Below are 25,665 nucleotides of genomic sequence, written 5' to 3'. Positions count from 1 at the left end.
ACGTGAGAAGGGACATAACTTTATACTGAATTATTATTAGTAAACATTTTGTCATGCAACATGAGTAAATCAATGAACTGAGAACTGTAATCAGACTGGTAATTTGGGGCATCCTCAGATCATAAAGACTTGCAAGTTACTCTTTGGACACACTTTACCTTACCCAAAGGAACAAAATACAGAATAACAAAAACCACAGCAAATTATAGATCCTATAACACATGTCCAATTAGGGTTATATTTCTAGAAAATATTTAGATGGGAATGAAAAGAACATTAAAAACACAGGAAATTCTTTTTTTCTGGGATTCATATCAGCGAGTATTCACCACTATACCTATAGTTTCTTCAGATACATTTAGTAACTAATTCCTTCTATTAACAAAACTACTGTGAATTATTTTATTGTAATTACTTTTGCCCCCTAAATTCTTCTTTAGGTTCTGCCAATTGATGGAGGAAGCTTCTATTAAAAACTTCAATGGGATGAGAAGAATTTTAATTACGGCTTAATCAGCAGCACAGCCACCAAGCATATAAATTATCATGCACATCGTGCTAAAAATATCCAGTTTCCTTTATCCCCACAACTTTATACTGACAGCACTTATGTGATAATGTTGTACCTGCCAGTCTTTAAACTTCTTTGTTTTACTGGCAAATTTCAGCATGAGCCTCCGCTAAGGCCATTAACAGCATTGGTGCTTTGTATACTTATCCAAATATGTAAATATGGTCTACACAATAAAACAGCTCCAAATAAAAACTGGTGAAAATTATCTGACATTCCATTGGTGTGTCCCTTGTGCATATTCATGGTTATTTTTAAAATTTTTATATTTTATATTTCAGACACAGTTCTTTCCTGTTTGGTGTTCCACATGCCTAATTCCATTATGTAACATAAATCTTCAAAAAATTAATTCTTGAATGTGAATGAAAAAGTATCATTCAGAACAATTGCTTCAAGCAATTGAAATTCGCTTTTAAAGTTGATTTGTGTATATATGTACAATTCTTTTTTTTTTTTTTCCAAAACCCCCAAAGTTCTTGATATGTATATTCACATAATATTCCTCCTTATTTAAATAGTAAGAGTCTTGTAGGTTGAAAGCCAAGGAATCTTCAGTAATCTTTTACTGCAATCCATCAAAAAAATAGTTTGTTTCTCTTATCTGGCTATACCCTGGTTGTTGAATGTGAATGGGGGTGGGGGTGGGGATGGGGCAGAGTATTGTTCTGTCCTCCAGTAAAAGTATTGAATGTGTGTAAGGGTTGAATCCCTGGTATAGTGTTGGGAATCATTGTAATGGTGTTGGGTGTCATTAAGGGAACATCATCAGGTGACCTCCTCATAGCTAGTGTGTAATCTGGGGGGCAGGCGGTCCGAAGAACCACCTCATGTGGATGGATGGACTCACATTCATGATCCAAATCAGTGTGCTTCATTTGGAGGGACATGATCTCCTCTTCTTGTGCGTGGGTCAGATCATTGGTAGTCGTGCGCTGAGGGCTGCATCTCCTGTGAACGTCATGTCTCCTCTTATCCTTTTTGTAGTACAGGGCTGCAAAGGCCAAGATGTTCAGAAATAGCAGTGATGCTCCAACGGCAATAGTGACGCTCAGCTCTGTTGAGTAGTCCCTTTGATCCACTGAGAATGGACTTGGCTGTTGTTTGGGATCATCCTGCTTGGCAGTGGGAAAGGCTGATGTGACAGGTATGGAATTTTTTCTCGTAGGTCTGAAAGTGATGTCAGTTGATGGCACTTTCGTTGTTGTCGAGGTATACTGAGAAATGTCATTGAGATTATGCAGATGAGGTACCAGCTCCAACCAGAGGTTTACCTTATTGGCTCTGTAATGTTCTTTAACTCTTGGTTTTAATCCAATATGGAGATAAAGTTGGTCTTTCTGGGAATATCTGGTCCATGCTACTTCTTCAAAGCGGTTGGGTTTAGTATGTATGAATTTTGTGTCTTGAGGGACTGGTTGATTTGGATCACTAGAAAAGAGAAATTATGAGAAAGAAATTTGCTTTATTCTTTTAAAAATCACAATAGCACTAGTTTAATATTTAATTGAAGAGGTAACTCAGCAAGGCTTTAGACTGTTTTAATATAACTTGGGTTAATTTAGAAATAGCAATTCCATCTCAGGCAGGTTGTTAAATGGTTGATAATGTAATCTGAGTAAATCTCACTTTCTTGTTCTCTCTACCCATGGACTGCTACACATCCAAAGATTAAAAAATTCAAGTACAAGTGAGTTTTCTCATAGGCAAGCTAGCAGAGACAGCAGTGGGAAAAAGTTGGGATTTGGAAATGGCAGGTGAGGATCGGAGTCCTAATGCTGCTATATACTAGACATTTGAATATATCTATGTAAAGCTTTCATAGCCTGAGGCCCTTTTTCTGTAAAATGGGATTATGGTATTTGACCTGCTCTCCTCACAAAGTACTTGGGAGGATCAAAAGGCATACAGTACTGTAAACTGAAAATCTCTATAAAATGAAACTTGTCATTATTGAATAATAATAATAAATCCTGTGTAGTTAAAAAAAGAAACAAAATAAATTTAATTATTGAGTAATACAATAAAGATAAAAGACTTTCTTAATAAGCTTTACAAAATAAGAATAAAGCAGTGATTTCTGAAACACCACAAATATAAATTTTGAATAAAGGAACTTAAATATTGCTGCCATTAACCTATTAAATTAAATAATTTCGACAAAAAACATGTATATTTTAAGTGCTTAAGAGGATATTTTTACTAAAGTATAGCAAACTTCATTCCTTAGGTACCTACCCAGTTTTAGCAAAATTTGTCCAGTATGTCATTACGACTGCACTCAGCATCACATCATTTTTGGAGAAATTGCAAGGAAATAACTCTGTAGGTCCAATCATGGGTATTCCTAGTACATAGGGAACCTCATCTCCATGAGCTGCATCAGCCCAAGCTGGAACCTGATCTGTTTGGCAATGATGGTAAAAGGCATAGAAATACGTGGGTGAACCAAAATTTGAGTGAAGATCTGCTGTAGCTACAGCTGGTGCCACCCACTGATGGTCCGTAAACAAAGCTAATAATGTCTTCCTTCTGGTTTCAGGGTTATGACGGTCAGCCCAGTCAGTATACATGAATTTAATGGTTTCTCTCAAAACATCTTTGCCTTCAGGATATCCATATAAGTTATCAACAAAATTGGAAACAGCAAAGTCAAAATCACTAGCTGATATACCATCATCACTATCTACTATATTTTCAACAAATTTTAATCCTTCCCCTTGGTTAACTCCTAACATTATATCATAGTTGAGAAACTCTCCTTGCTCCATCAGTATCTGAGGGTCATCCGGTATCACATCACCATCAATCACAGGTCCAAAGGCTATGTGGTATCGTGCTGGTTGAATATCTTGGTCAACAAGTTCTTTGTAAGGCTTCTTCTGCAGGCATTCCACTAACTCTACTGTATCTGAAACATTGCAACCAACTTTTGTGGCCAACATTCTAGCATATTTTGCAGGTTGGAAACTAACAGCCCAGCTGGAAAGGGCTGTTCCACTTTGAGCGATTGCTCGTTGAAAGAGTCCTATGGGGGAAAAAAAAATAAAACATTTCAGATGACCTTTGAATAATGTTGTGGTAAAACAATCAAATCTGATATTTGAGATGTGTCTATAAAAACCCAGATATGACTCAAGAAACAGGGAGATAGAGACATTTTTGCTTAAGAGAAGGTACACAAAGTCATCCCCAGGGTACAATGAATTGGAAAGATGGATTTGAGTCTTCTGCTTTCAGTAGCAACTACTTTGAGAAGAAAGAGATCTAGATTGTGCCCTGTCTCAAAAAGGCAGTAAGCAAGGAGAAATGGAAAATGTGTAAATAGTAGTGGTAAAAGAAGTCTCAAGTATTTATTTGCTCAGCATGTACACACCTATGTTACTGTCACAGCCAGCCAGATGGGGCTTTCTCCCCTTTAGCTCTACATCAGACTTTGTATTGTCTTTTGAGGATATTTCCTCCAATTTGGCTGCATATATCTTTCTTCAAAATGGATCTGTGTGTTTGTTTTAATCAGAATTTATTTGAAAACAATTGTTGATATGTTTACATAACTACTGGGGCTGGGAATTTGCTAATACCCTGGGGATGGCCCTAAAGGCACACAAAACAGAATATCATTTTAGACATACTCTTTCCAGCTCTTTGTATCAGACACAGTATGTTGAATACTCATCTTTCTGAGGAAGGTATAACATTTGCAGTGTATTTGCTAGGTTAAAGAGAAAACCATCAGCAGAAGGATTTAGTGGGGATGGAGGGTGATTTAACTTTTTCCACTGTTGAATGTGCACTGCTATATTTTATCATAAAAGATGAAAAGTACATGGTCCATTGCTTTTCACTTAATTACATTTAAAAATTATAAATCATGGTTCCATATGCAGCTTGATAAGAACTGCATACCATTCAACTTTATAAATGAACTTTACTTATTAGGGAATTTTCTAATAGAATTCTCATTTTAAAAATATAATTTCTCTATTCTATTTTAAAAATTACCTTTATTATCAATTTCCAAATACAGCTTTGTAGTTCAGTTATTCAAACACATGCTCAATCATTCATATGTGTTAATGTATAAGAACTCTTTTTCACAAAGGTGCTAAAGTAATGACTAAATTAGAAGCAAAGCTTTTATTTTTTTATCCAAACACATATATGTATTCAAAATACCTGTAATAATGTTTCCAGATAATTCTAAAATATTCAAAAAGTCAAACAATACCAATAAATATTTGTTTTGATTTCTGACATCTTTATGAAAATATTTCCAGTTTGCTACAGCAAAGAGAATACCTATAGTACGAATAACTTTTTAAACTTGTGTTTGTCAATATTGGCTCAGAGACATATTTCACTGCTTAAAAACTTTATAGCTAAAATAAGACTTCTATAAGATTCTTTCCCATTTTAGGGACTTAATGACATTAACTAAATATGTCAGAAAAAATACATATCACATTTAATATAGTCTGACATATGCCATCTAGATGGCACTGGGAAAATCCATATATTTTATCATTAGTGAGAGTGCTTGTACCCATGATTGTTACAGGCCTAAGAATTGTTGCAGCTCTGGGAAGTTCCCAAACTTTAAAGTCTATGTCTGCAATGAAGATAAAATTAGCCGGATGATTCCAAGACCCCTTCTGAGCATCTCTTGGTCAATTTAGGCAGCTTTGTTACTAGAAATAAGCTTAGAACTAGATCACACATAAGTACATTTATCTAGCCAGGCATGGATAGATTTCCTTGAAGAGTGTGTGTGATGGAATGCTACGTGTTCACCTGTTTGCACAGCCATCTGCCACGGTTTACCACATTGATTGATTGATGAATAGCAACACTAGCTGATGAACTAATTGATCCATGTCTTTATAAAATGCTAGTTTTATACTGGCTGAAAATGGCTTTGATACCCATGTTCACTTTACATTTTGAAAAAAATTTTAGAAAAAATCAGTGCAAATAGCCTTTGAGACCAAAGAACCCTAAGAAGTCTGAAGAGATTGGCTAATATTATCCTAGATAAGTACTGGCATTAGTGTAGACTTCAAGCTAGAACATTCTAATCTGCTCAGTTAAAGAAAAAAACAACAAACTTTATTATTTCAAAATTAGTCATTTCACTGAAGACCAAAATCTCTATACTTTGGAAGAGTTCTCATACATGTGTCATACATGTGTCATCTCGAATCAGAACTCTACTAATACAACTGAGAAGTTACATAAACTACGTCTACAAATTAAGTCAATAATAATATGTGATCCTCCAAATATATAAACTCATTTAATGACTGTTATTCTGAAATTTGACATTAATGTGTCTTTGATGCCAAAAACAAATATTCTGTGTCTGGTGCTCATATAATAAAACTTAGTCTTATAAACTGACAAGCTTCATGATTTAAAACTGACAGTGTATACTTTCTTAATATCTATAAACTGACAATGTAAAAGCAGAAAACATAAGATGGTCTATGTTGATATGTATTCTCTCTTTTCCTATCTATTCTGTATGTATAATGGAGAGAAAGTATTTACTTTACAGACTTCTCCAACAAAACACTTCTGTTCTTGTGGTTATTTCAAGTTAATAATGCTATAAGAATGGGTGACTAAACTCATGGTAAGATGGGAGTTCATAAAGAGCAGCATGATAAGCCTTGCACAGGCATCTTGGAAAAAAGATGTCAAGGCCAGAAAATAGAGACAAAAACAATATCTCATGGATTTAACCAGCCTTAGTGCTCCAGGCTGCTTTGCTAGGAGGGGGAAAAAATAACATTTTTGGAGTTGAAAATAGAAAAAGAACAAAATCAAACATATTTTTCTTTTTAATCAAAAGCTCTACTAGTGACCTTAATGCTTTGACAATTTTGGATCATGCATGCAAAATAATCAAACGTCTGTCCTCTATTCAGGCAAGTGAAAATGACGTTTCCAGACGAACTAGCTAACGACCGCTTCCTTATTATCTCCATGCTAGTAAAGGGTTTAAAACGTTTACCATCTAGAAAATAGATTATATACAAGCCTTGCATTAAATGATAATTTAAAAAAAAAAAACAGGTCTTTGATTTTGATTACTGAATCAACATAAGAGAACTGTGAACATCTTTGATGTTCCCCAAAATCACCCTTTGGAGGAGAGAAAAGTTACTGTAATGTTAATTATTCTGAAGTGTGCTTGTAAGGGCATCCATACCAAGCTCCACAGGAAACAAAGAGTTTGACAAAAATTTAAACATGCATAGAGAAGCTGAAGAAACAAAGTTTTAAACAGTTATTGAGTTCATTCTAACATTTAGTTTAAACAGAGAAATATATACAGAGCATCACATACTATTGATGGTGGTGGCATGCAGACACCAAAATTGTCAAAATTTGCAACCTGCATAATACCTTTGGTTGAATTGCTCCAACGGTTACCTTCAGAATAATGGGATAAAGTCAGCAGATTGACACATGAGCCCCCAGCACCAGATCCAAAAACAGTGATTCTTAAGGGGTCACCACCAAAGAATCCAATATTCTCACTAGTCCATCTTAAAGCCTGTATGAGATCAAGGAGTCCATAGTTTCCTTTTGCAGCCTGATCCCCTGTGCTCAAGAAACCTGGAAAATAGAAATCAAAAGACATCAAAGAACACCCTTTTGAGTTGACATGAGTCAAACAGATATAAAATTTAAATAAAACTGAAACCTGTTTTCATCAAGATGAGCAAAGCCCAAGTTCTTTAGGGAAAAATTATTTTCCACCAGAATAAACGAATTTACTTTAGGAAGAATATCAGAGACTAAAATCTGGAAAATGATATTTATCTTTCCCAAACGTTTCCCAAGCTATCCAGGTAACAGGTAGCAGGTAAAGAGAGAATGAAAACATTGTGAAAGACCTCAAGAGAGACATTCTAGGGGCCGACTTACTTGGTGGAGATATTTGAGATAGTATCATGGGGTGTATGAGGGAGGGTTTTTGCATAAAAACTGTCAGTCCTCAAGTTGCTCATGGTCTAATATGGTTGGAATTTAAGGTATGTGTAGCAGAGTGGCAGGATATGAGGACACAGAACAGGTGTATTTTTCTAAGACTTGTGCATAAAATTATATGCAACTCTTTGTATGTATAGGTATATGCACATATTTATTGATGATGCGCTATGGTTAAATATCACTGTAGCTGATATAATTTGAGATTACATTTTAGAATGCCCAAGATGCTAAACTGAGATAATATAAGAAGTTAGAAAACAATATAGAACATTTGAAGATTCTTGAAAAGCTGAGATTCATATTTCTCCAATGTTCAAAGCTCCATTTCATAATGAATTTAATAATGAAGAGGAATATATGTTGATTAATAGAAAGAATGAGGGTGGGGAGAGGTTACAAAGATCTAAACTGACAGAGTAAAAAAGCAATTTTAAAAAAGGAGATGGATAGTGCAAAACTGATAAACAGAAACCTCAATTAAAATAGAGTTGGGAAGTCAGAAAGAGGAGCTCTCATGCACTATGACAATAGCAGAGCCCAACAGGAAGAAAAGCTTTCCTTGCCTGGCAAGAGCTCAGCTAATGAGAGACTCACAACTCAGTCCCTGAAAAGCCACTATACTTCAAACTCTCCAAAGTCCTCCAACAGACTCTGTTTACTATATGCTCCCACCTTCTTTTTCCCTTTTTAAAAAAAGTCCTTCTCTCCTTGCTGTGGGGGGACTGGCATGTGGCTCGCCACAGTTGTAGACCTCAAACTGCAATTCTTTGTTGATCCCAAGCAAACTCATTTCTACTGGAGAAATTGCTGGCAGTCTATTTAAGTCAACATTTAGGTGGCATGCATGGAGATCCAAAGAAGACCCTGATGATTTCCAGGCTTGTGGTGGTAGACAAGTGTGAAGCTCACATTGAACCCATTGCTGCTCACTGCTTTTCTTGTCAGCCCTGGGATCTAAGAGTTAGTCTTTCTTCTGGACATAAGCTTCTGCCCTATTTGCATTTTGAAGCCCTCCAGGTTTTACTGGGGATCTCTTTTAAGGCTATGTCTTTTCTGGCTAAGACTTTGTTCTGTATGTGTGTGAGTTATTTGACATATGCCTGATTTTTGAATTTGCCTGCTTACTTATATGTAGAGTACATCATGAGAAACGCTGGGCTGGAAGAAGCACAAGCTGGAATCAAGATTGCTGGGAGAAATATCAATAACCTCAGGTATGCAGATGATACCACCCTTATGGCAGAAAGTGAAGAATAACTAAAAAGCCTCTTGATGAAAGTGAAAGGGGAGAGTGAAAAAGTTGGCTTAAAGCTTAACATTCAGAAAACTAAGATCATGGCATCTGGTCCCATCACTTCATGGAAAACAGATGGGGAGACAGTGGAAGCAGTGTCAGACTTTTTTTTTTGGAGCAGTGTCAGCTCCAAAATCACTGCAGATGGTGATTGTAGCCATGAAATTAAAAGACGCTTACTCCTTGGAAGGAAAGTTATGACCAAACTAGAAAGCATATTAAAAAGCAGAGATATTACTTTGCCAACAAGGGTCCGTCTGGTCAAGGCTATGGTTTTTCCAGTGGTCATGTATGGATATGAGAGTTGGACGGTGAAGAAAGCTGAGTGCCGAAAAATAGATGCTTTTGAACTGTGGTGTTGGAGAAGACTCTTGAGAGTCCCTTGGACTGCAAGGAGATCCAACCAGTCCATCCTAAAGGAGATCAGTCCTGGGTGTTCATTGGAAGGACTGATGCTGAAGTTGAAACTCCAGTACTTTGGCCACCTCATGTGAAGAGTTGACTCATTGGAAAAGACCCTGATGCTGGGAGGGATTCGGGGCAGGAGGAGAAGGGGACGACAGAGGATGAGATGGCTGGATGGCATCACCGACTCCATGGGCATGAGTTTGAGTAAACTCCAGGAGTTGGTGATGGACAGGGAGGCCTGGCGTGCTGCGATTCATGGGGTCACAAAGAGTCGGACACGACTGTGCGACTGAACTGAACTGAACTGATTTTTGAAATTGGCCGTTTTGAATTGGAACTGTGCTCATCTTTGGCAGGATTCCTTCTGGAACGGGGGTTGGGGGCTGTTCCTCCTGGAATTGGCTAGCCTTTGGTTCATTCCACTGGGATCAGGGGCTGTTTCATTATAACTGTGTCGGTTCAGTCTTTGACTCAATTCCTTTTGGAAGAGGGGCTATTTTATTAGCACTGTGGTATTAAGCCTTTGGCCTGACTCCCTTTGAATTGGGCTGTTATATTAGAGCTGTACGGAGCAGACTTTGCCTTGGGGCCTTCGGAACTAGAGTGTTCCTTCTGAACTGGCTGGTATTAGACCTGCAGGCTGTTTGAGTTCCTTGAGATGTTTATGCTATTTGAAAATTATCCTTTTACTCTAGGTAGAAACCTTTGAGAAATGGGATCCCTACTATCTAAAGTTTTGAGCATGCCCATTTACAGAGACTCTGACCAATTTTATGTTTAAAAGCTATAGTCTTTCCTCAGGCATATTTCTAACCAAATGGACCAACCTAACTAAAGGTGATTTAGAATATCAGTGGCCATTATGAGGAATTTTTAAAATCCCCAAACTCATTTTTCTAAAAACCAAATTGGACAATGTTTCAACATTTCCAGAAACTTAATGCAATACTTATTTTAATGGGTATTCTGAGGTTTCCAAATGTTATCAGGAGCCTAAAATTGCTTCTCTGCAAAATAAGATGTTTAAGATGAATTGAGGAAAAAAAAAGAAAGAGAAAATGCTTGTAAAACCTCATGCTCCTTCCCTGGCTTCCTTGTCTCAGGACCTACCTCTGGTGCCATCTTCCTCCTTCCCCCTAACCTGGTGGTGGTTAGAGGTGCACTAAGGTGGTGGTTTAGTTGCACTAAGCTGTGTCCAGCTCTTGCAATCCCATGGACTGTAGCCCGACAGGATCCTCTGTCCGTGGGATTTCCCAGGCAAGAATACTAGCGGGGGGGTTGCCATTTCCTCTTCCAGGGTATCTTCCTGACCCAGAGATTGAACCTGGGTCTCCTGCATTGCAGCCAAATTCTTTACCACTGAACCTCCAGGGAAGATCTTATATCACCTACACCTTCTCTGTATGCTAAATTCCTCCACACTAAGTCTCTTGCCAAACTTCCCTTTTCCTTGAAACCATAGTCAAAGATTTTCCCAAAGTAATAAAAGATCCTCACAGAATTACTAAGGAATTTAATATAGTCATTCAGACTTATCTACCTGGTTTGTCTGACCTATCTCAGCTAGTTCATAAATTTGTTGGTGAAGGCCAGACCCAGTACTGGATGAAAACTGCTAATTGAGAATATCCTGAAAAGTCTCTAGAATCACAATTGAAAGAGCAGCCTGCTACTTTACTATCTGATCAGGCTCAAGCAATCACCGGTAACTCATCAGGCAATTCCTAGGGATTTACCTAAGCCTGTTGATTGGACAAAATTCAGGCTTGCACCCAAAAATCTGATGAAACTGGTCATAACTATTACAATCAACTTCAGATTATTTTTAGAGAAAAGTCTTTTCTTCTTTCAGATGTTGATTCTATCCTGGTAACTTTAAACTCTATATTTATGAATGGGTTAAACTGAGACCTTTTCTTCTAGTGAAAAGAATCAGGATGGAATGGGAAACCACATCCACTCCTGATTTAGTTAATCTGACAAGCCAGCTTGCTCTCGCTCTAAATGAGCCACCTAAAAGGAAAAACATCAACATTCTTAATCTTCAGCTCCAGCAAATGAAGATCCCTAAACAAAACCTAAGTCTTTCCTGGTAGCGCAGAGTAAAGAATCAGCCTGCAATGCAGGAGACATGGATTTGATCCCTGCATCAGGAAGATCGTCTGGAGAAGGAAATGACAAACCACTCCAGTATTCTTGCCTGGGAAGGCCCACGGACAGTGGAGCCTGGAGGGCTACAGTCCATGGGGTTACAAAAGAGCTGGATACGACTTACAACAACAAACAAAACCCAAACTACCCTGGTTTCTTCTATTATTGAAAAGAGCCATGAAATTGAAAAAGAGATTGTTACAAATTCAAGTGCTGTAGGCACCTTCAGTTTTCCAACCTGCCTTTCTATGTTCCTTCCACTTCTCAATGATGGGGCTCCAAAGGACCACAGAGGCTCTTCCCAACCCTCCCTCTTGATCGGCTTGGAGAAAAATTACTCCAGATTGGGGGCGAATCTCTTCCAGTCCTAAATAACACTAAAGTCACACTCTCCATGTTCAAACACATTCCTATAAAGCAGCTCTGCTTTGGGATACTAAAAAGTTCAACTAGTGGGGTTGAACCTCAAGAGGTTCCTGTCTCTGAATCTATTGCCTTTGTTTAGGCCCTTTGAAAGATACACATCAGATGAGGCCAAGACTTCTTAGAGAAGTATCATGCCAGAATTGCTCTCTCCCAAAAGGGGAAGACAATTCTAGAACTTTACAGCAATCATCAAAGTAACCTACCAGTGGAATTAAATTACCCTTTGACATATTGTATTCATTCTGTCTCTGATGTTACTAGGGCTGATTCTGAAAACACTGATCTTTGGCCCTATTACATTAGTTACCACCTACCTTATGGGTAAATCATCAACTGATGTTGGTAATTCCACATCACATCTCTTATCAAGATTCAGATGGGAACTTCCCTGCTGGTCCAGTGGTTAAGAATCTGCCCACCAATGCAGGGGATATGGGTTGGTTCCTTCCTGGACCAGAAAGATCCAACATTCCGTGGAGCAGCTAAGCACATGTGCCATAACTACTGAGCCAGGTGTTCTAGAGCCCAGGTTCTGCAGCAAGAGAAGCTCCAGCGATCCACAACTAGAGAAAGCCAGCATGCAGCGACTAAGACCCAGCACAGCCAAAAATACATTAAAAAAAAAAAAGTTCAAATAGATCCCTCAAAATCCTTTCCCAGAATTAATCAATACCCTACAGTAAAGAAGGCACGAAGCCCATAATAGAAGATTACAAGACTCAAGGCCTCATTTTCCCTTGTAGTAGTCCCTGTAACACTACCATTTTACTGATAAGAAAACCTAAAAGCCAAAGGTGAAAGTCTGTCCAGGATCTCTGAGCAATAAACAAATTGTTATCCCTTGACACCCTGTTATTCTTAACCTTTATGCTCTGCTGATATCCATTCCTGCTGGAAGGGAATCCTTTACAGTAATTGATTATGTGGCACATCCTTTAGTATTCCAGTTGTTGAAGATAGCCAATAACTTTTTGTTTTCACTTAGGAAGAAAAACAATTCACCTAACCAGTAAAACAATGTCTGAGAGTTTTTATTATTTGCAATCCTGAAGGATGACCTGGATGACACAAAGTTCCTCAGAGGTTCTACTTTGGTGCAATATGTAGAGATTTGCTTCCTTGCTGTCTTCAAGCCTTTTTACAAGAAGGCAACAACCACTTGCTAAGACTTTCAGCCTTAAAGGGACATGAGGTTTCCAAGGGAAAATTGCAGTTTGTTCAAACCTGGGCTCAATATTAAGGGCATCTGACGTTATTAATAGAACAAGGGCTTTACCTAGATCCAGATAGATTTCATAGTGTCTTCAGTTCAGCTCAGTTCAGTCGCTCAGTCATGTCCCATTCTTTGCAACCCCATGGACTGTAGTATGCCAGGCCTCCCTGTCCATCACCAACTCCTGGAGTTAAGCTAGTCAGCTACTGCCAAAACTGGATTCCAAAATTTCTCTCTTATGGCCAAATGTCTATATGTTTTATTCAACAGTAACAACCTTGACCTAATTTTATGGGAAGAGCTGGATGATGACATAGCTTTTGAGGCCTTAAAGAAGAGTTTGATGAACTTACCTGACCCTTGGGTATCCTAATGACCAGGTTCTTTTTCTTTTCTTTTTTTTATATATAAAAAGGAAATGAATGACTTGGATGTACTCGGCCATAAACATGGGGACCACCACTGACCCATGCATGCAATAGCCAGCAAATGGACCCCCTGGCACGGGGATATCCCCCTTGGTTTAGAGCCATTATGACCACTGCCCTTAAGGCCCTTAGGGCCACTGAGAAGATTGCTATCCCCTTTAACTATTTTTGTATACCACAGAGTAGAAGCCCTCTTAGACTCTCATCACACTCAACGTTTCTTTGTCAGCCACCTCATGTCTTACGAAGTTCTTTTGTTAACCGCTCCTCACATAACTCTTCTATGTTGTAACAACCTTAACCCTGCCACGCTTCTCCCCTCTGTCTCTGACGAGATCCCTCACAACTGCTTAATGCTCACGTACCACCGCCTGACTCCTCCTGATGACCTACAGAAAATTCTTTTGGGTAACATGTACGTCTCACGCTTCACTGATGGTTCTTATTTAAAAGGTAACAATGGGAAATACTGTGCTGGGTTTGCTACTTCAACTTCTTTTGATAGTTTTGAGACAGAACCTTTACTTATGGCCACTTCAGCCCAACACGCTGAATTATATCTTTACAGTGGCCTGTACTTTAGCCGAGGGCAAACTGCTAATATTTATACTAACAGGAGAGACATGGTTTCAGAGTACCTCATGATTTTGGAATGTTGTGAAAGCAGAGTGGCTTCCTTACTTTCAGCATAAATAAAAATGAACCCTATGTTCAGGAACTATTGAATACAATATTTTTATCTGCTGTTTTAGTATTAAGATCCTGGGGCATTATAAATCTGACTCTCTTGAAACTAAGGAAAATCACCTTGCTGACCTTTCCACAAAGAAATGTTACTTCTGAAGGAACCAATAAACAAACTTTCATAACATGTATACATAAGAAAGACTTAGGAAAACTTTGCCAAAATGGTTGAAGCCTTCACCTTAAATGCCACTTCAGCTAAAGACAAAAGAGGATGCTGGTTTGGGACTTCAACGGGAATGAAGGAGATTCACGTGAAGGTGGGCCAGGCAAAATGGAGATGCAGATATAGAAAATGGACTTGTGGACACAGTGGGGGAGGGAGAGAGTGGGCTGAAGGGAGAAAGTAGCATCAGCATATCTACACTATCAGGCATAAGATGGAGAGCTGGTGAGAAGTTGTTGTAGAGCACATGGAGCCCAGTGTGGCCCTCTGTGATGACCAAGAGGGATGGGATGGGGGTGGCTTCGAAGGCTTGGGAGGGAGGAAAGGAGGAAGAGGATGTATGTAAAATTATGGCTGATTGTATTGTTGTGCGGCAGAAAACAGCACAACAATGTAAAAACCAAAAACAAAAAATTAAAACATTAAATTAAATTTTAAAAAGATGGACCAGGCAGAGACATGGGACACAGAGCTGACTTTAATTTATATGAACTGCTAAACTCTCCCACTACATTGAGCCCATATTCTTCATAGTTATCCCTGGGGACAGTTCCTGTTATGGGCCCTTTTATCTTTAGGCAGCTCAAGGGGGAGGTAAAAGAAAGACTTATTGAGTCTTCTGTTTCTTAAAAATAAACAGCCTAAAATAATCCTCATTCCAAAGTCACATTTGGGGTGGCAAATTTTACTTCCCTGAAATATAAATGAAAAAGTAAAAAGTATTTTATACAATGTTCTATTTTATAGATTATTAATTTATTACATAGAAAATATTTAGAGATATATTATATATAAATTGATTAAGTATATTAAGGGATGTATTTTCCAATCTCTGCAAGTTTATGGAACTAACTAATTTTAAAAAGTAGATTTACTCTCTTACTGAAGACCCATTATAGAAACTTAACATATCACAATGCTTGTGATAAAAATTATTTTATTCAATTTAAAATATACTTCTAATTTACTTTTTTAAAAAACAGGAAGTCAATTACATTTGTGAAAAACAGACTGTGACAATAATCTCTATCAACTGAATAACTCAATACATTCTCAAAATGGTTGTATGAACCAGAAATTCTTTAGGGTCATTGTGGGAAACAATAGATGAAGTCAAATCTTCCTGGATAATTTTGAAAAACACTAAGAAATACATATGATTAGTCTTTCTTTTCCTACAAGACTCAAAATGCTAAGAAACAAAAGGCCAATCGCTAGTCTATCAGGTGAGTGAGTGTGTGTGTGTACAATCCCGGAAATATTAAATCATTATTGAGATGGAAGTTTTTAAAAATAGGTTCCAAAGACACATATCTTTCTGGTTAACTCATCTTTTACTGAATCTACATAACAATTTAAGGAAAATTTCATGATATCTTCTTACATAAAAGAATATTGCGAATATGTAATATTCATATATATGAGAGTATATTAAAACATAAAACAAGATGACAAGGAACTCTTTTACTTTATTTGCTATTAAGTGAATTTTGGTATAATAAGAACCATTAGTTTAAATTCCTGAAGGAATTTGTTACAAATATTTTGATCTATAAAAATAGGCTGATGGCATGAACCCTGAAAACAACATTATGGAAGGATTACTGTGCATTAGAAAGAAAGGACTCTTGAAGGATAAAGGAGATATGAGTGTGTCTCTGTTTGTGTGCGTGTGAGACAGAGAGGTGAATTGAGAGAATAAGAATACATTCTAGGTGGTTTATTGCTTATAATTCTATATCAAAATATAGATATAGATAAAATATATTCAGATCAAAATTTAATATCTAAATATAACTTATGACACTTGGTGCAAAACCCAGGGTTTGTATTTAATTCCTCTTGAAATAATATTGAATGAGTCCAGTTACAGTCAAATAAATCTCTACATTCACACAAAAACTAACTTACTGATAATGATTATTCAGTACATAGCATGTAAAATAAAAAAATGTAGTAATAAATTATCTCTACAATAACTAAATGTAGTATCTCCTCTATAATTCCAGTTTTAATTGCATCATTTAAATTACTCTGGAAAATTAGTCAAATAGTTTTGTGTTTGTATAATACTGTAAAGCATGTCAATTATCTCCTTATAAACAGAACCACCTCTATATACAGTTAAAAGAAATCTTATAGCATCTTAAAAAAAACTTAAAATCAATTATCCAAAATTACACTAAGTCATAGCATAAAAAATGGAACAAATCACTGGGTAAAAGACTGTGTCCTAGGCACCTTAAACATAAAGATATTTAAAACTATGTGACTAATACCTCAAACTCTCTGGCTAAAAATCCAATCAGAACTCCGAGATGCTAACTCTCCTGATCTTCTTAGTTGCCAACTCCGGTCAATTCCTCGCTTACACTCTATCTCTGTCTTCTACTCATGTCACTGACTTACTCTAGATACTCTTTTCTTTTTAGATTCATACAATCTTTCTTACTAGTTGCTCAGCCTTGGAGCAAACAAGTTTTCCTTATATTCTGTCACCAAACTCACTTTTGAAAAATACTCTGTTTTGATGGGGGACTGTAATATCAAAATAAAACCCTCATGTTAAGATATAATTGGTTAGTTTCTCTTTGTTTTTTGAATCAAGATTGTTTAAAATATGATGACTAAAAAATTCCTCAAATTGGATAATTTGGGGTCTGAGTAGGGAAAAGAACACACATAGTATATTTAATTATACATCATCTTTAGCTAGCTTCCTCGTTTTTGTGTTCTCTTGAGAGCTACTGTCCAAATTCTTCTCGGAAAATAACAAAGGATAAAGTCAAAATAATTTCTTTTTTGTATATATCCTCCAGGAAAAAAGTGCTCTGAAATGACGCTGATATCTTAATATCATATTACTCAGTGGTATTTGTAAACTTTTATATTTCGGTACATTGGCTTATTTGTTTCTTGTGAGATAATTTGCTTTTTAATGTCCCATGTTTGGGAAAAGGAAACTGTATTACTGACCAAGGCTCTTGTTCCTGGTAGCTGAATGTGAAGGAATACAATGGGAAAGCAGGTAAATGCTAAAAGATGTATGGGAAGAAAACACCTGTTGATATTTTATTTTTTGCCCCCAAATTCCCAATATTTTCAACATGCCCAAGGTCAACAGATGAGACTGATCCTTCTATATTATAATGTAATTTTAACATTCTGTGACTCCTTCGGCCAAACAGGACTAAAATATTTATTTTAATCAATGCCTTCTGAATATAGATAGTAATGGAGAGGAAAAGACCATGATTTGCTTAGCCCTGAATTACGTATATTACTTCCATTATAAGAATGGCTCAAGGGACTTCCCTGGAGGTTGAGTGGCTAAGACTCTCTGCTCCCAATGCAGGGGGTCCAGGTTCAATCCCTCATCAGGGAACTAGATTCCACATGCCACAACTTAAAGATCTTATGTGACACAACAAAAGATCTTGCATGCCTCAACTAAGACCTGGTGCAGCCAAATAAACAAATATATATATATATATATATATATATATATATATGTGTGTGTGTGTGTGTGTGTGTGTGTGTGTATATATATATATATATATATATATATATTTTAAAGAGGGGTTCAAGATGCTGGGGAAAACATCATCCTCAACCCCAGATCCAGTGCCACGGCCTCCATTCTCCACCCCAACCTAAGATTGTTAATGTTCATACTTATTGGTCTCTGTGTCAAGAAAAGCTTATCCAGCATTCCCTGAATTATGCTATTGTGTGCTTATCTACTTCAATCTGGAAAAGAAACCTGCTACCAAAACTGACAAAATTTCTGTGTTTTCTGGGTAATCTTTCTCACAAAGAAGTGAAAAAAGAGAAATCTCCTTTCTAAAAGGCCCATAGACAAGAAATCACATTGTTTATTTCTAATTGTCTTGATTATGCAGGAATGTGGCTAGTGATTTACATGCATAGTTTACAATGAGGGACCCACAGTGGTTGCCATATAAAGAAAAGTTTTCAGGAATTACTACACAGTTTAAAACTATACTATGTTGCTTTAGGAACAGTAACAGCTATACAAATTTTTATAAATATCTGTCTAACATATTTTTGTTTCTCTTATGTAGTATGTGTGTGTGTATGTACTTCATAATTATAATTATAATTCATGTTTGTAATTTGCTCATCTTAATTTTTTTCTGAACTGAATGTTTCACTACATCCACCCCCAGTGGCCATGCTATACCTGTTTGCTGAACAGGAACTAATATATTACAATTCTGTTACCACATGGAGACCAACAACTAAACTTTCCAAATGAAACTGTCTTTCTTTGATGGCAACAGAAGAGTGAAAATTTAGGAGCAAACCCTCACAGCAGACAACCTCTGGGGAAAATGCTTTTAGACATAAAGTGGGTGGCAGTAATTTTAAAGGAATTAAAATAGGACCATCTTGGGCAAAGCCTATGTGAAAAAAGAAAAATACTATTTTAGAATAGTTACCAAAACTGCTAACACATATTAGTTGCACATATTTACTTTGGACTCTGGGATGAAATAGCAAAAAACAAAACAAAACAAACCCAATTTAAAAAAGTGATATTTGAGTCACTTTGACCATTATAAAACAAGCAGCAGTAGTCAACTGCCCAGAGCTGCGATCTGAGGAGGAAGGAGGCAGGCTGTGTTCCTCAATCCCACACTAGCTGATCCCTGAGGACACAAATAATAAGAGAAGAAGGATAGGAAATAAAGTCTGGGCAATGAAGAAAACTGATGATACAACTTAATTTCATATGAATACTGTCAGATCGGTTTTTTTTTTTTTTTTATTTCTATCATCATAGAATATTTGAGAAGATACACATCATTCAAAGGTATGACTAGCAAAATCTGGTCTTTACTAGGTGCTGCTTTTACTATATTGCTCCCTATTAAAAGGTAATTGACTGATTTAATGATTTATATTTTTTTTATTTTTGAATACTTTCAGTATTACAAAAATTTTTCAAAAACCAGAATTAAAAATTACCATGTATTTCTTCACCCAAATTTCCTACAACCCAATGCCTTCCTGCCTTCCTCTTTTCTCTCCTCTTCCTTCCTTCCTTCTCTTCTTCCATCTTTCCTTCCCTCCCTCTCAATTTCTTTCTCATCAAATCTGGAATCACAAATGAAATTTAGTTTTCCACTTAATCTCCTCAATTTCAAACAGTTTGTTGGTCTGTCTTCGCTTTTCTTATTTTTGCTTATTTAACTTATTTGCAGAGTACATCATAAGAAACACTGGTCTGGATGAAGGACAAGCTAGAATCAAGATTGCTGGGAGAAATATCAATAACCTCAGATATGCAGATGACACCACCCTTATGCTAGAAAGTGAAGAAGAACTAAACAGCCTCTTGATGAAACTGAAAGAGGAGAGTGAAAAAGTTGGCTTAAAGCTCAACATTCAAAAAACTAAGATCATGGTATTCTGTCCCATCACTTTATGGCAAATAGATGGGAAGACAATGGAAACAGAGACAGACTTTATTTTATGGGGCTCCAAAATCACTGCAGATGGTGACTGCAGCCATGAAATTAAAAGACGCTTATTCCTTGGAAGGAAAGTTATGACCAACCTAGATAGCATATTAAAAAGCAGAGACATTACTTTGTCAACAAAGGTACGTCTAGTCAAGGCTATGGTTTTTCCAGTGGTCACATGTGTGAGAGTTGGACTACAAAGAAAGTTGAGTGCCAAAGAATTGATGCTTTTGAACTGTGGTGTTGGAGAAGACTCTTGGAAGTCCATTGGACAGCAAGGAGATCCAACCAGTCCATCCTAAAGGAGATCAGTCCCGAGTGTTCATTGGATGGACTGATGTTGAAGCTGAAACTCCAATACTTTGGCCACCTGATGGGAAGAACTGACACATTGGAAAAGACCCTGATGCTGGGAGGGATTGGTGGCAGGAGAAGAAGGGGACGACAGAGGATGAGATGGTTGGATGGCATCACCAACTCCATGGAGATGAGTTTGAGTAGACTCCGGGAGTTGGTAATGGACAGGGAGGCCTGGCGTGCTGTGTCCATGGGATCACGAAGAGTCTGACATGACTGAGTGACTGAACTGAACTGAACTGAACTTGCTTTTCTTGACTTTGTTATTTTTTGAGAAATGTAGGTCAGTTATGGTGTAAAATGTCCCTCAACTAAGGTTCTTCATTATATTCCCATCTATTTGCCATGAAGTGATGGGACAGGATACCATGATCTTAGTTTTTTGAATGTTGAGCTTTAAGCCAACTTTTTCACCCTCCTCTTTCAGTTTCATCAAGAGGCTGTTTAGTTCTTCTTCACTTTCTGGCATAAGTGTAGTGTCATCTGCATATCTGAGGTTATTGATATTTCTCCCAGCAATCTTGATTCCAGCTTGTGCTTCATCCATCAATTCTTCAACAATTTGCTGTGTTTCCTCATGATTATACTTCCTCAGGTTATGAATTTTGGGCAGAAAAGTGATAGATATAATGTTTTTTATCTCAATGTATCATAATGGGGGACACTGGTTGATTTGAAACAAATACTAAATTCATCACATTTTATTATTAGATGGAACTGGCTGCTGTATGAAAAAGCTTTTCTTTCTCCCCAATTTGGATTCATTCATTCCTTCATTTTTAGCAGTATAGTCTCATGGCTTCTTATTATATCCTGGAGATTATAATCTTTTACTACTATTATTTATTTTGATGCTTTGATGGTCCCACATTTGGCCAATGGAAGCCTCTCTATATTGCTTCCAATGTCATTTTGACATGTTTTCATAATCTTTGAGCACATTCTTATTTCTCTTTGGTGCACTAAATTGTCATTTTTTTGCAGGAAATCTCTTGAGTTCTTTGACTTCCCTTTAGTTAAAGTTTTTGAATAGTCTTTTCATATATAAAGCAATGAAAAATTTTTAGTAATTACAAAACTAAGTAAATTTACAAAGAAATTTCGTAAAGTATGTTAATTAAGTATATAAAGTACATAAGTAAGTTAATTAAGTACATAAAATAATTACAGAGATTACAAAAAGCTTTAGCACTTTCAAAAGATAAAAACTGAAGCATCCTGAATTTTGGAATATAGGAATATCTCACTGTGTAAAAAAGTGGAATACGATAAGGTAAAACTGCTAATCTGGAAAAACATTAAATAATCTCACTAATATCCATATAGAAGTACCAACATCCCATTATACACACACACAAACACACATGCACACATCAAACAAAACAGGTAGCAAAAATAAATCTAAAACTCTCTTTGTGTGTGCTCTGTTGCTCAGTCATGTCCGACTCTTTGTGACTCCATTGACTGTAGCCCACCAGGCACCCCTGTCTATGGGGATTCCTCAGGCAAGAATACTGGAGTGGGTTGCCATGCCCTCCTCCATGGGATCTTCCCAACCCAGGGATCAAACCCAGGTCTCCTGCATTGCAGGGAGATTCTTAACATCTGAGCCATCAGGGAAACCCAAGAATACTGGAGTTGGTAGCCTATCCCTTCACTGGGGAACTTCCAGAGCCGGTAATCGAACTGGGGTCTCCTGCACTACAGGTAGATTCTTTCCCAGCTGAGTCACCAGGGAAGACCATAATTCTCCTTAGCTAAAAATAATTTTAATGACAAAGTTTGAGAATTATGGAAATCACATGGTAGTTTGGAGAAGGGAAAGGCTACCCACTCCAGTATTCTGGCCTAGAGAATTCCCTGGACTGTATAGTCCACGGGGTCACAAAGGGTCAGACATGACTGAGGGACTTTCACTTTCACCAAATTTTCACTTTCAACTTTGAATTACCTAGATGATGCCAACAGAACAAAATAAAGGCAATGAACAGGGCAGAGAAACAACTCCTTCTTTGAACACTTCAAATGCACTTTGAAAACTGTAAAAGATAGGAAACATGTAGACAAGATGGTTTAGCAACCAATCTCTGGGTTACCTCTATCCGAGCTCTTGCCAAAGTATATTATCCCTGGTGTATCGGCCTATCTCCCTGATTAAACAGAGGCCATCTCTGTGTTCCTAACACTTAATTACCATTGAATAAACATTCCTTGAAATAATTAGTCCATAAATAATGAATGAACTTTGTAGTAGAACTTTTACCACTCTGCTCTCTTGCCTGATGGAGTATGTAGCTAATGTGTATAGTGCCTCTCAGTTGACTGTCAAAATATCCCAGGAATCAGATAATATTAATATCGCTGTTGTTCAGTTGCTAAGTTATGTTCAAGTCTTTTGCAACGCCCCCCAGGACTACAGTCTGCCATGCTCCTCTGTCCATGGGATTTTCTAGGCAAGAACATTGGAGTGGGTTGCCATTTCCTTCTCCAGGGCATCTTCCCAACCCAGCGATCGAACCTGCATCTCTACACTCTGTTTAATACATTTAGAACCGCCTTTGGCATTTTTGAATAAAAATTTTCTTTTACGAAAAAGCCTATAGGGTGAGAGGAATTGGGAGAGCAGCACTGAATCATATACACCACCATGTGGAAAACATATAGCGAGTGGGAAGCTGATGTATAGCATTGGGAGCTCAGCTTGGTGCTCTGTGATGACCTACAGAGGTGGGATAGGAGTGGGAGGGTGACAGGGAGGCCCGAGAGGGAGAAGATATACGTATACCTGCAGTTGATTCATGTTGTACAGTAGAAACCAATACAGCATTGTAAGGTAATTATCTTCTAATTAAAAACAAATTTTTTTTAAAAAGAAAAATCCTAAGAACTATAATAATCTTGAATATTCCCTTTAAATCTCCAAAGTCACCAAAATATTACAGTCATTGCAGTTAGTCGGATCCTGGCTCTGATTCCATCACTCTCATACACTGAGTCTTCTCTGCAGAGGACCACTGTTTTTTGGCTTGTTTAAATGATCAGCTTCTACTCAATCTCCAAGCCTCAGCTCAAGTATTGTTGTTGGGAGAACTTCAAATACAGTTAGCCCATCTTCCGTTAAATGCCCAGTTTACTCTGAACGTTCCTTTGTAGGTATGTCCCAACACTGGACTGTAATCATTTGTTTGATCCTTTCCGCTGATGGGTCACAGTGCCGTACATACAGCAGATATGCAAGAAATGTCTGTGAACTTAAAGATGCCTGTTTCTAAGTACTTTTAATTCCAGAAAAAAACAGTTAAAAATATATATGATAAGAGAGAATTAATGATTTTTTTTTATGTGAGTCTAAGAGGTATGTAGTTGGAGTATCCTGGTTTACAAATACCAGAAAAATCTAGCACCATTCTTGATGCTATGTAAACACAGTCACTGAGGAAAACCTAAACCTCCATGAGATAAATCTTGTGAAGGTAATATGTTAACTATCCTCTAACATGATTAGCCATGATTATAGACATTATAGTTAGATTCAAAGGCAGAAACCAAGCATGGGTAACTATTCTACAGCATATGGTCTAGATATATGTTGAAAGAGAAAAGTCTCCGGTTAAAAGTAGTGAAAGCTACAATACAAAGAAAATCACACTAAATAACTTCCCAATAATCAAACCTCTGATTAAGCTTGAGTTGATAATCCAAATTTCCCACTCTCCCAAATTTTAAATGATAAAGATTTTTTTAAAACTTTTCTTAGTTTCAATTAGTGGTTCTTAAAAGAAGCTTGTGAACTCTAGATTAGGGTCATATGGCATGCTTTTTAGAGCAGCTGCTAAGTGTACATAAAGGCCCTAGAACAGGGACCCAGAATATCCTGAGGCAAATCACTAATTCCAGAGTGCAAAGTAGCATCACCAGCAATTAGCCTCGGGCGATCTTATTTATTGATGCCAAAAGGACATATGATAAGTCTTGATTAGATGTTAACAATAAATCCACCTAATACTGAGAACTGGAATAATTCTTTGCTTTTGGATTCTACTGAAGCCTAAGTGACATGGTGATATTGGTTCTTGCAATCCATCAGAAATATTGCCTGAAGCCTCAAATCTATTGCTGTGTTAACCAGTGAAGGCTCACCGTGGAGGAAATTCTATATGTAACTTGGCCTTCAGTTAAAGAAATTCTTCAAAAGTTTTCCTAGCCCAGCAATTCCTATAGTAGCTAATATGGATCTTCAGCTCAGAGGGTCATGGGATACTGTTCAATAGTGAAGGAAATATTGAAACAAGTAGAAGGTCAATTTAGAAGAAGCAGTGATCTGAATCTCCCCCAGGGTGCCCTCACATTAAGCTTGGATTTGTAATTGAAAATAAATCTTTCATGTCTGGGTGACAAGTCCGAGGTCCTGTCCTGGGTGCAGTTTTCACGAAGCATTATATTTTCCAACTTGAAGTCACTGTCCTTTTCAGCTGATTTTGACCTGCCATGCCACAGTAGGCTGTAGGCTGCCAAGTGATTAGTTATTCAGGGAAAAAGTGAAACTAATCTCTGTATTAATATACATGAGGTGAAATGAGAAAGGATCAGAGACTTGGAGGCACAGAGACTGATGTTACAAGCTGTGCAGAGGCAGACTCCCCCAGACCTGGTAGGAGAACCAAATCCCAGAGAGAAAGGTGACATTTGGCAGAGGTGCTGGAAGAGACAGTTGCTGTGGGTTGAAGTGACAACTTGATTTTCTTGCACTTTAATGTAAAGAGTTAGTCCTTTTTCAGAATAAAAAGAGCACTCTGTTATTATGCCACTTAGTGAAAGGCATGCAAGTGGAGAACTCAATTTTTTTTCTTTTACTTTGAGGATGGGAAGGGAGTTATACTGAAGAGATGTATGATTTAAAAAAACATTGCTAACTTACAAAGCATTTCTGCATCAATTTGGAGTTTTCTGAGGAACGTATATATATCGTCTATCTTCCAGTAGAAATACCTTCTTTCTCTTAGAGAATCAGATAATCGTGGAGATGAATTAATATCACAAATATGAATCTTTTCATGAAAATTAGTTCATTGAATCAGCATTCATTGGGCACCTACTTTTTGCCAGGTACTCTGCAAGATCCCCTGGAGAAGGAGATGGAAACCCACTCCAGTATTCTTGCCTGGAGGATCCCATGGACGGAGGATCCCATGGACAGAGGGGCCTGGTGGGCGACAGTCCATAGTGTCAAAAAGAATTGGACACGACTGACGCAACTTAGCATGTATGCACTGCTAGTTATACAATGTACAAAGTCTAGTCAGACATGTTTCCTATTATTCAGAAAGTTAATTTTATCCAAATGTTTCCTGAACGTATTTCTTGGTCTTCCTGCAGTCTCACCACGGAGACAGTATATGAAAAAGATTCTTAGGAA

The 25,665-nt window shown here is 37.4% G+C and overlaps 1 protein-coding gene across 2 annotated transcripts in view; it reads right to left on the bottom strand.

The window, feature by feature from the left end:
* Positions 1–1,049: 1,049 nt before the first annotated feature.
* NLGN1 (neuroligin 1) overlaps positions 1,050–25,665 on the bottom strand; it is a 715,442-nt gene continuing 690,826 nt past the window's right edge. For both annotated transcript variants that reach the window (XM_061167882.1, XM_061167883.1), the window contains 3 exons: positions 6,983–7,195; positions 2,810–3,599; positions 1,050–2,002 (listed from right to left, as the gene is read on the bottom strand). In XM_061167882.1, the coding sequence (XP_061023865.1) occupies positions 1,180–2,002; positions 2,810–3,599; positions 6,983–7,195 (1,826 nt within the window). In that variant the 3' untranslated portion in view covers positions 1,050–1,179. The remainder of the gene's footprint in view (positions 2,003–2,809; positions 3,600–6,982; positions 7,196–25,665) is intronic.

Source organism: Dama dama, chromosome 19 (genome assembly GCF_033118175.1).
Source record: "Dama dama isolate Ldn47 chromosome 19, ASM3311817v1, whole genome shotgun sequence".
Lineage (NCBI taxonomy): Eukaryota > Metazoa > Chordata > Mammalia > Artiodactyla > Cervidae > Dama > Dama dama.
Note: the sequence above shows the minus strand (reverse complement) of the source record. Positions and strands in the feature narration are given on the sequence as shown.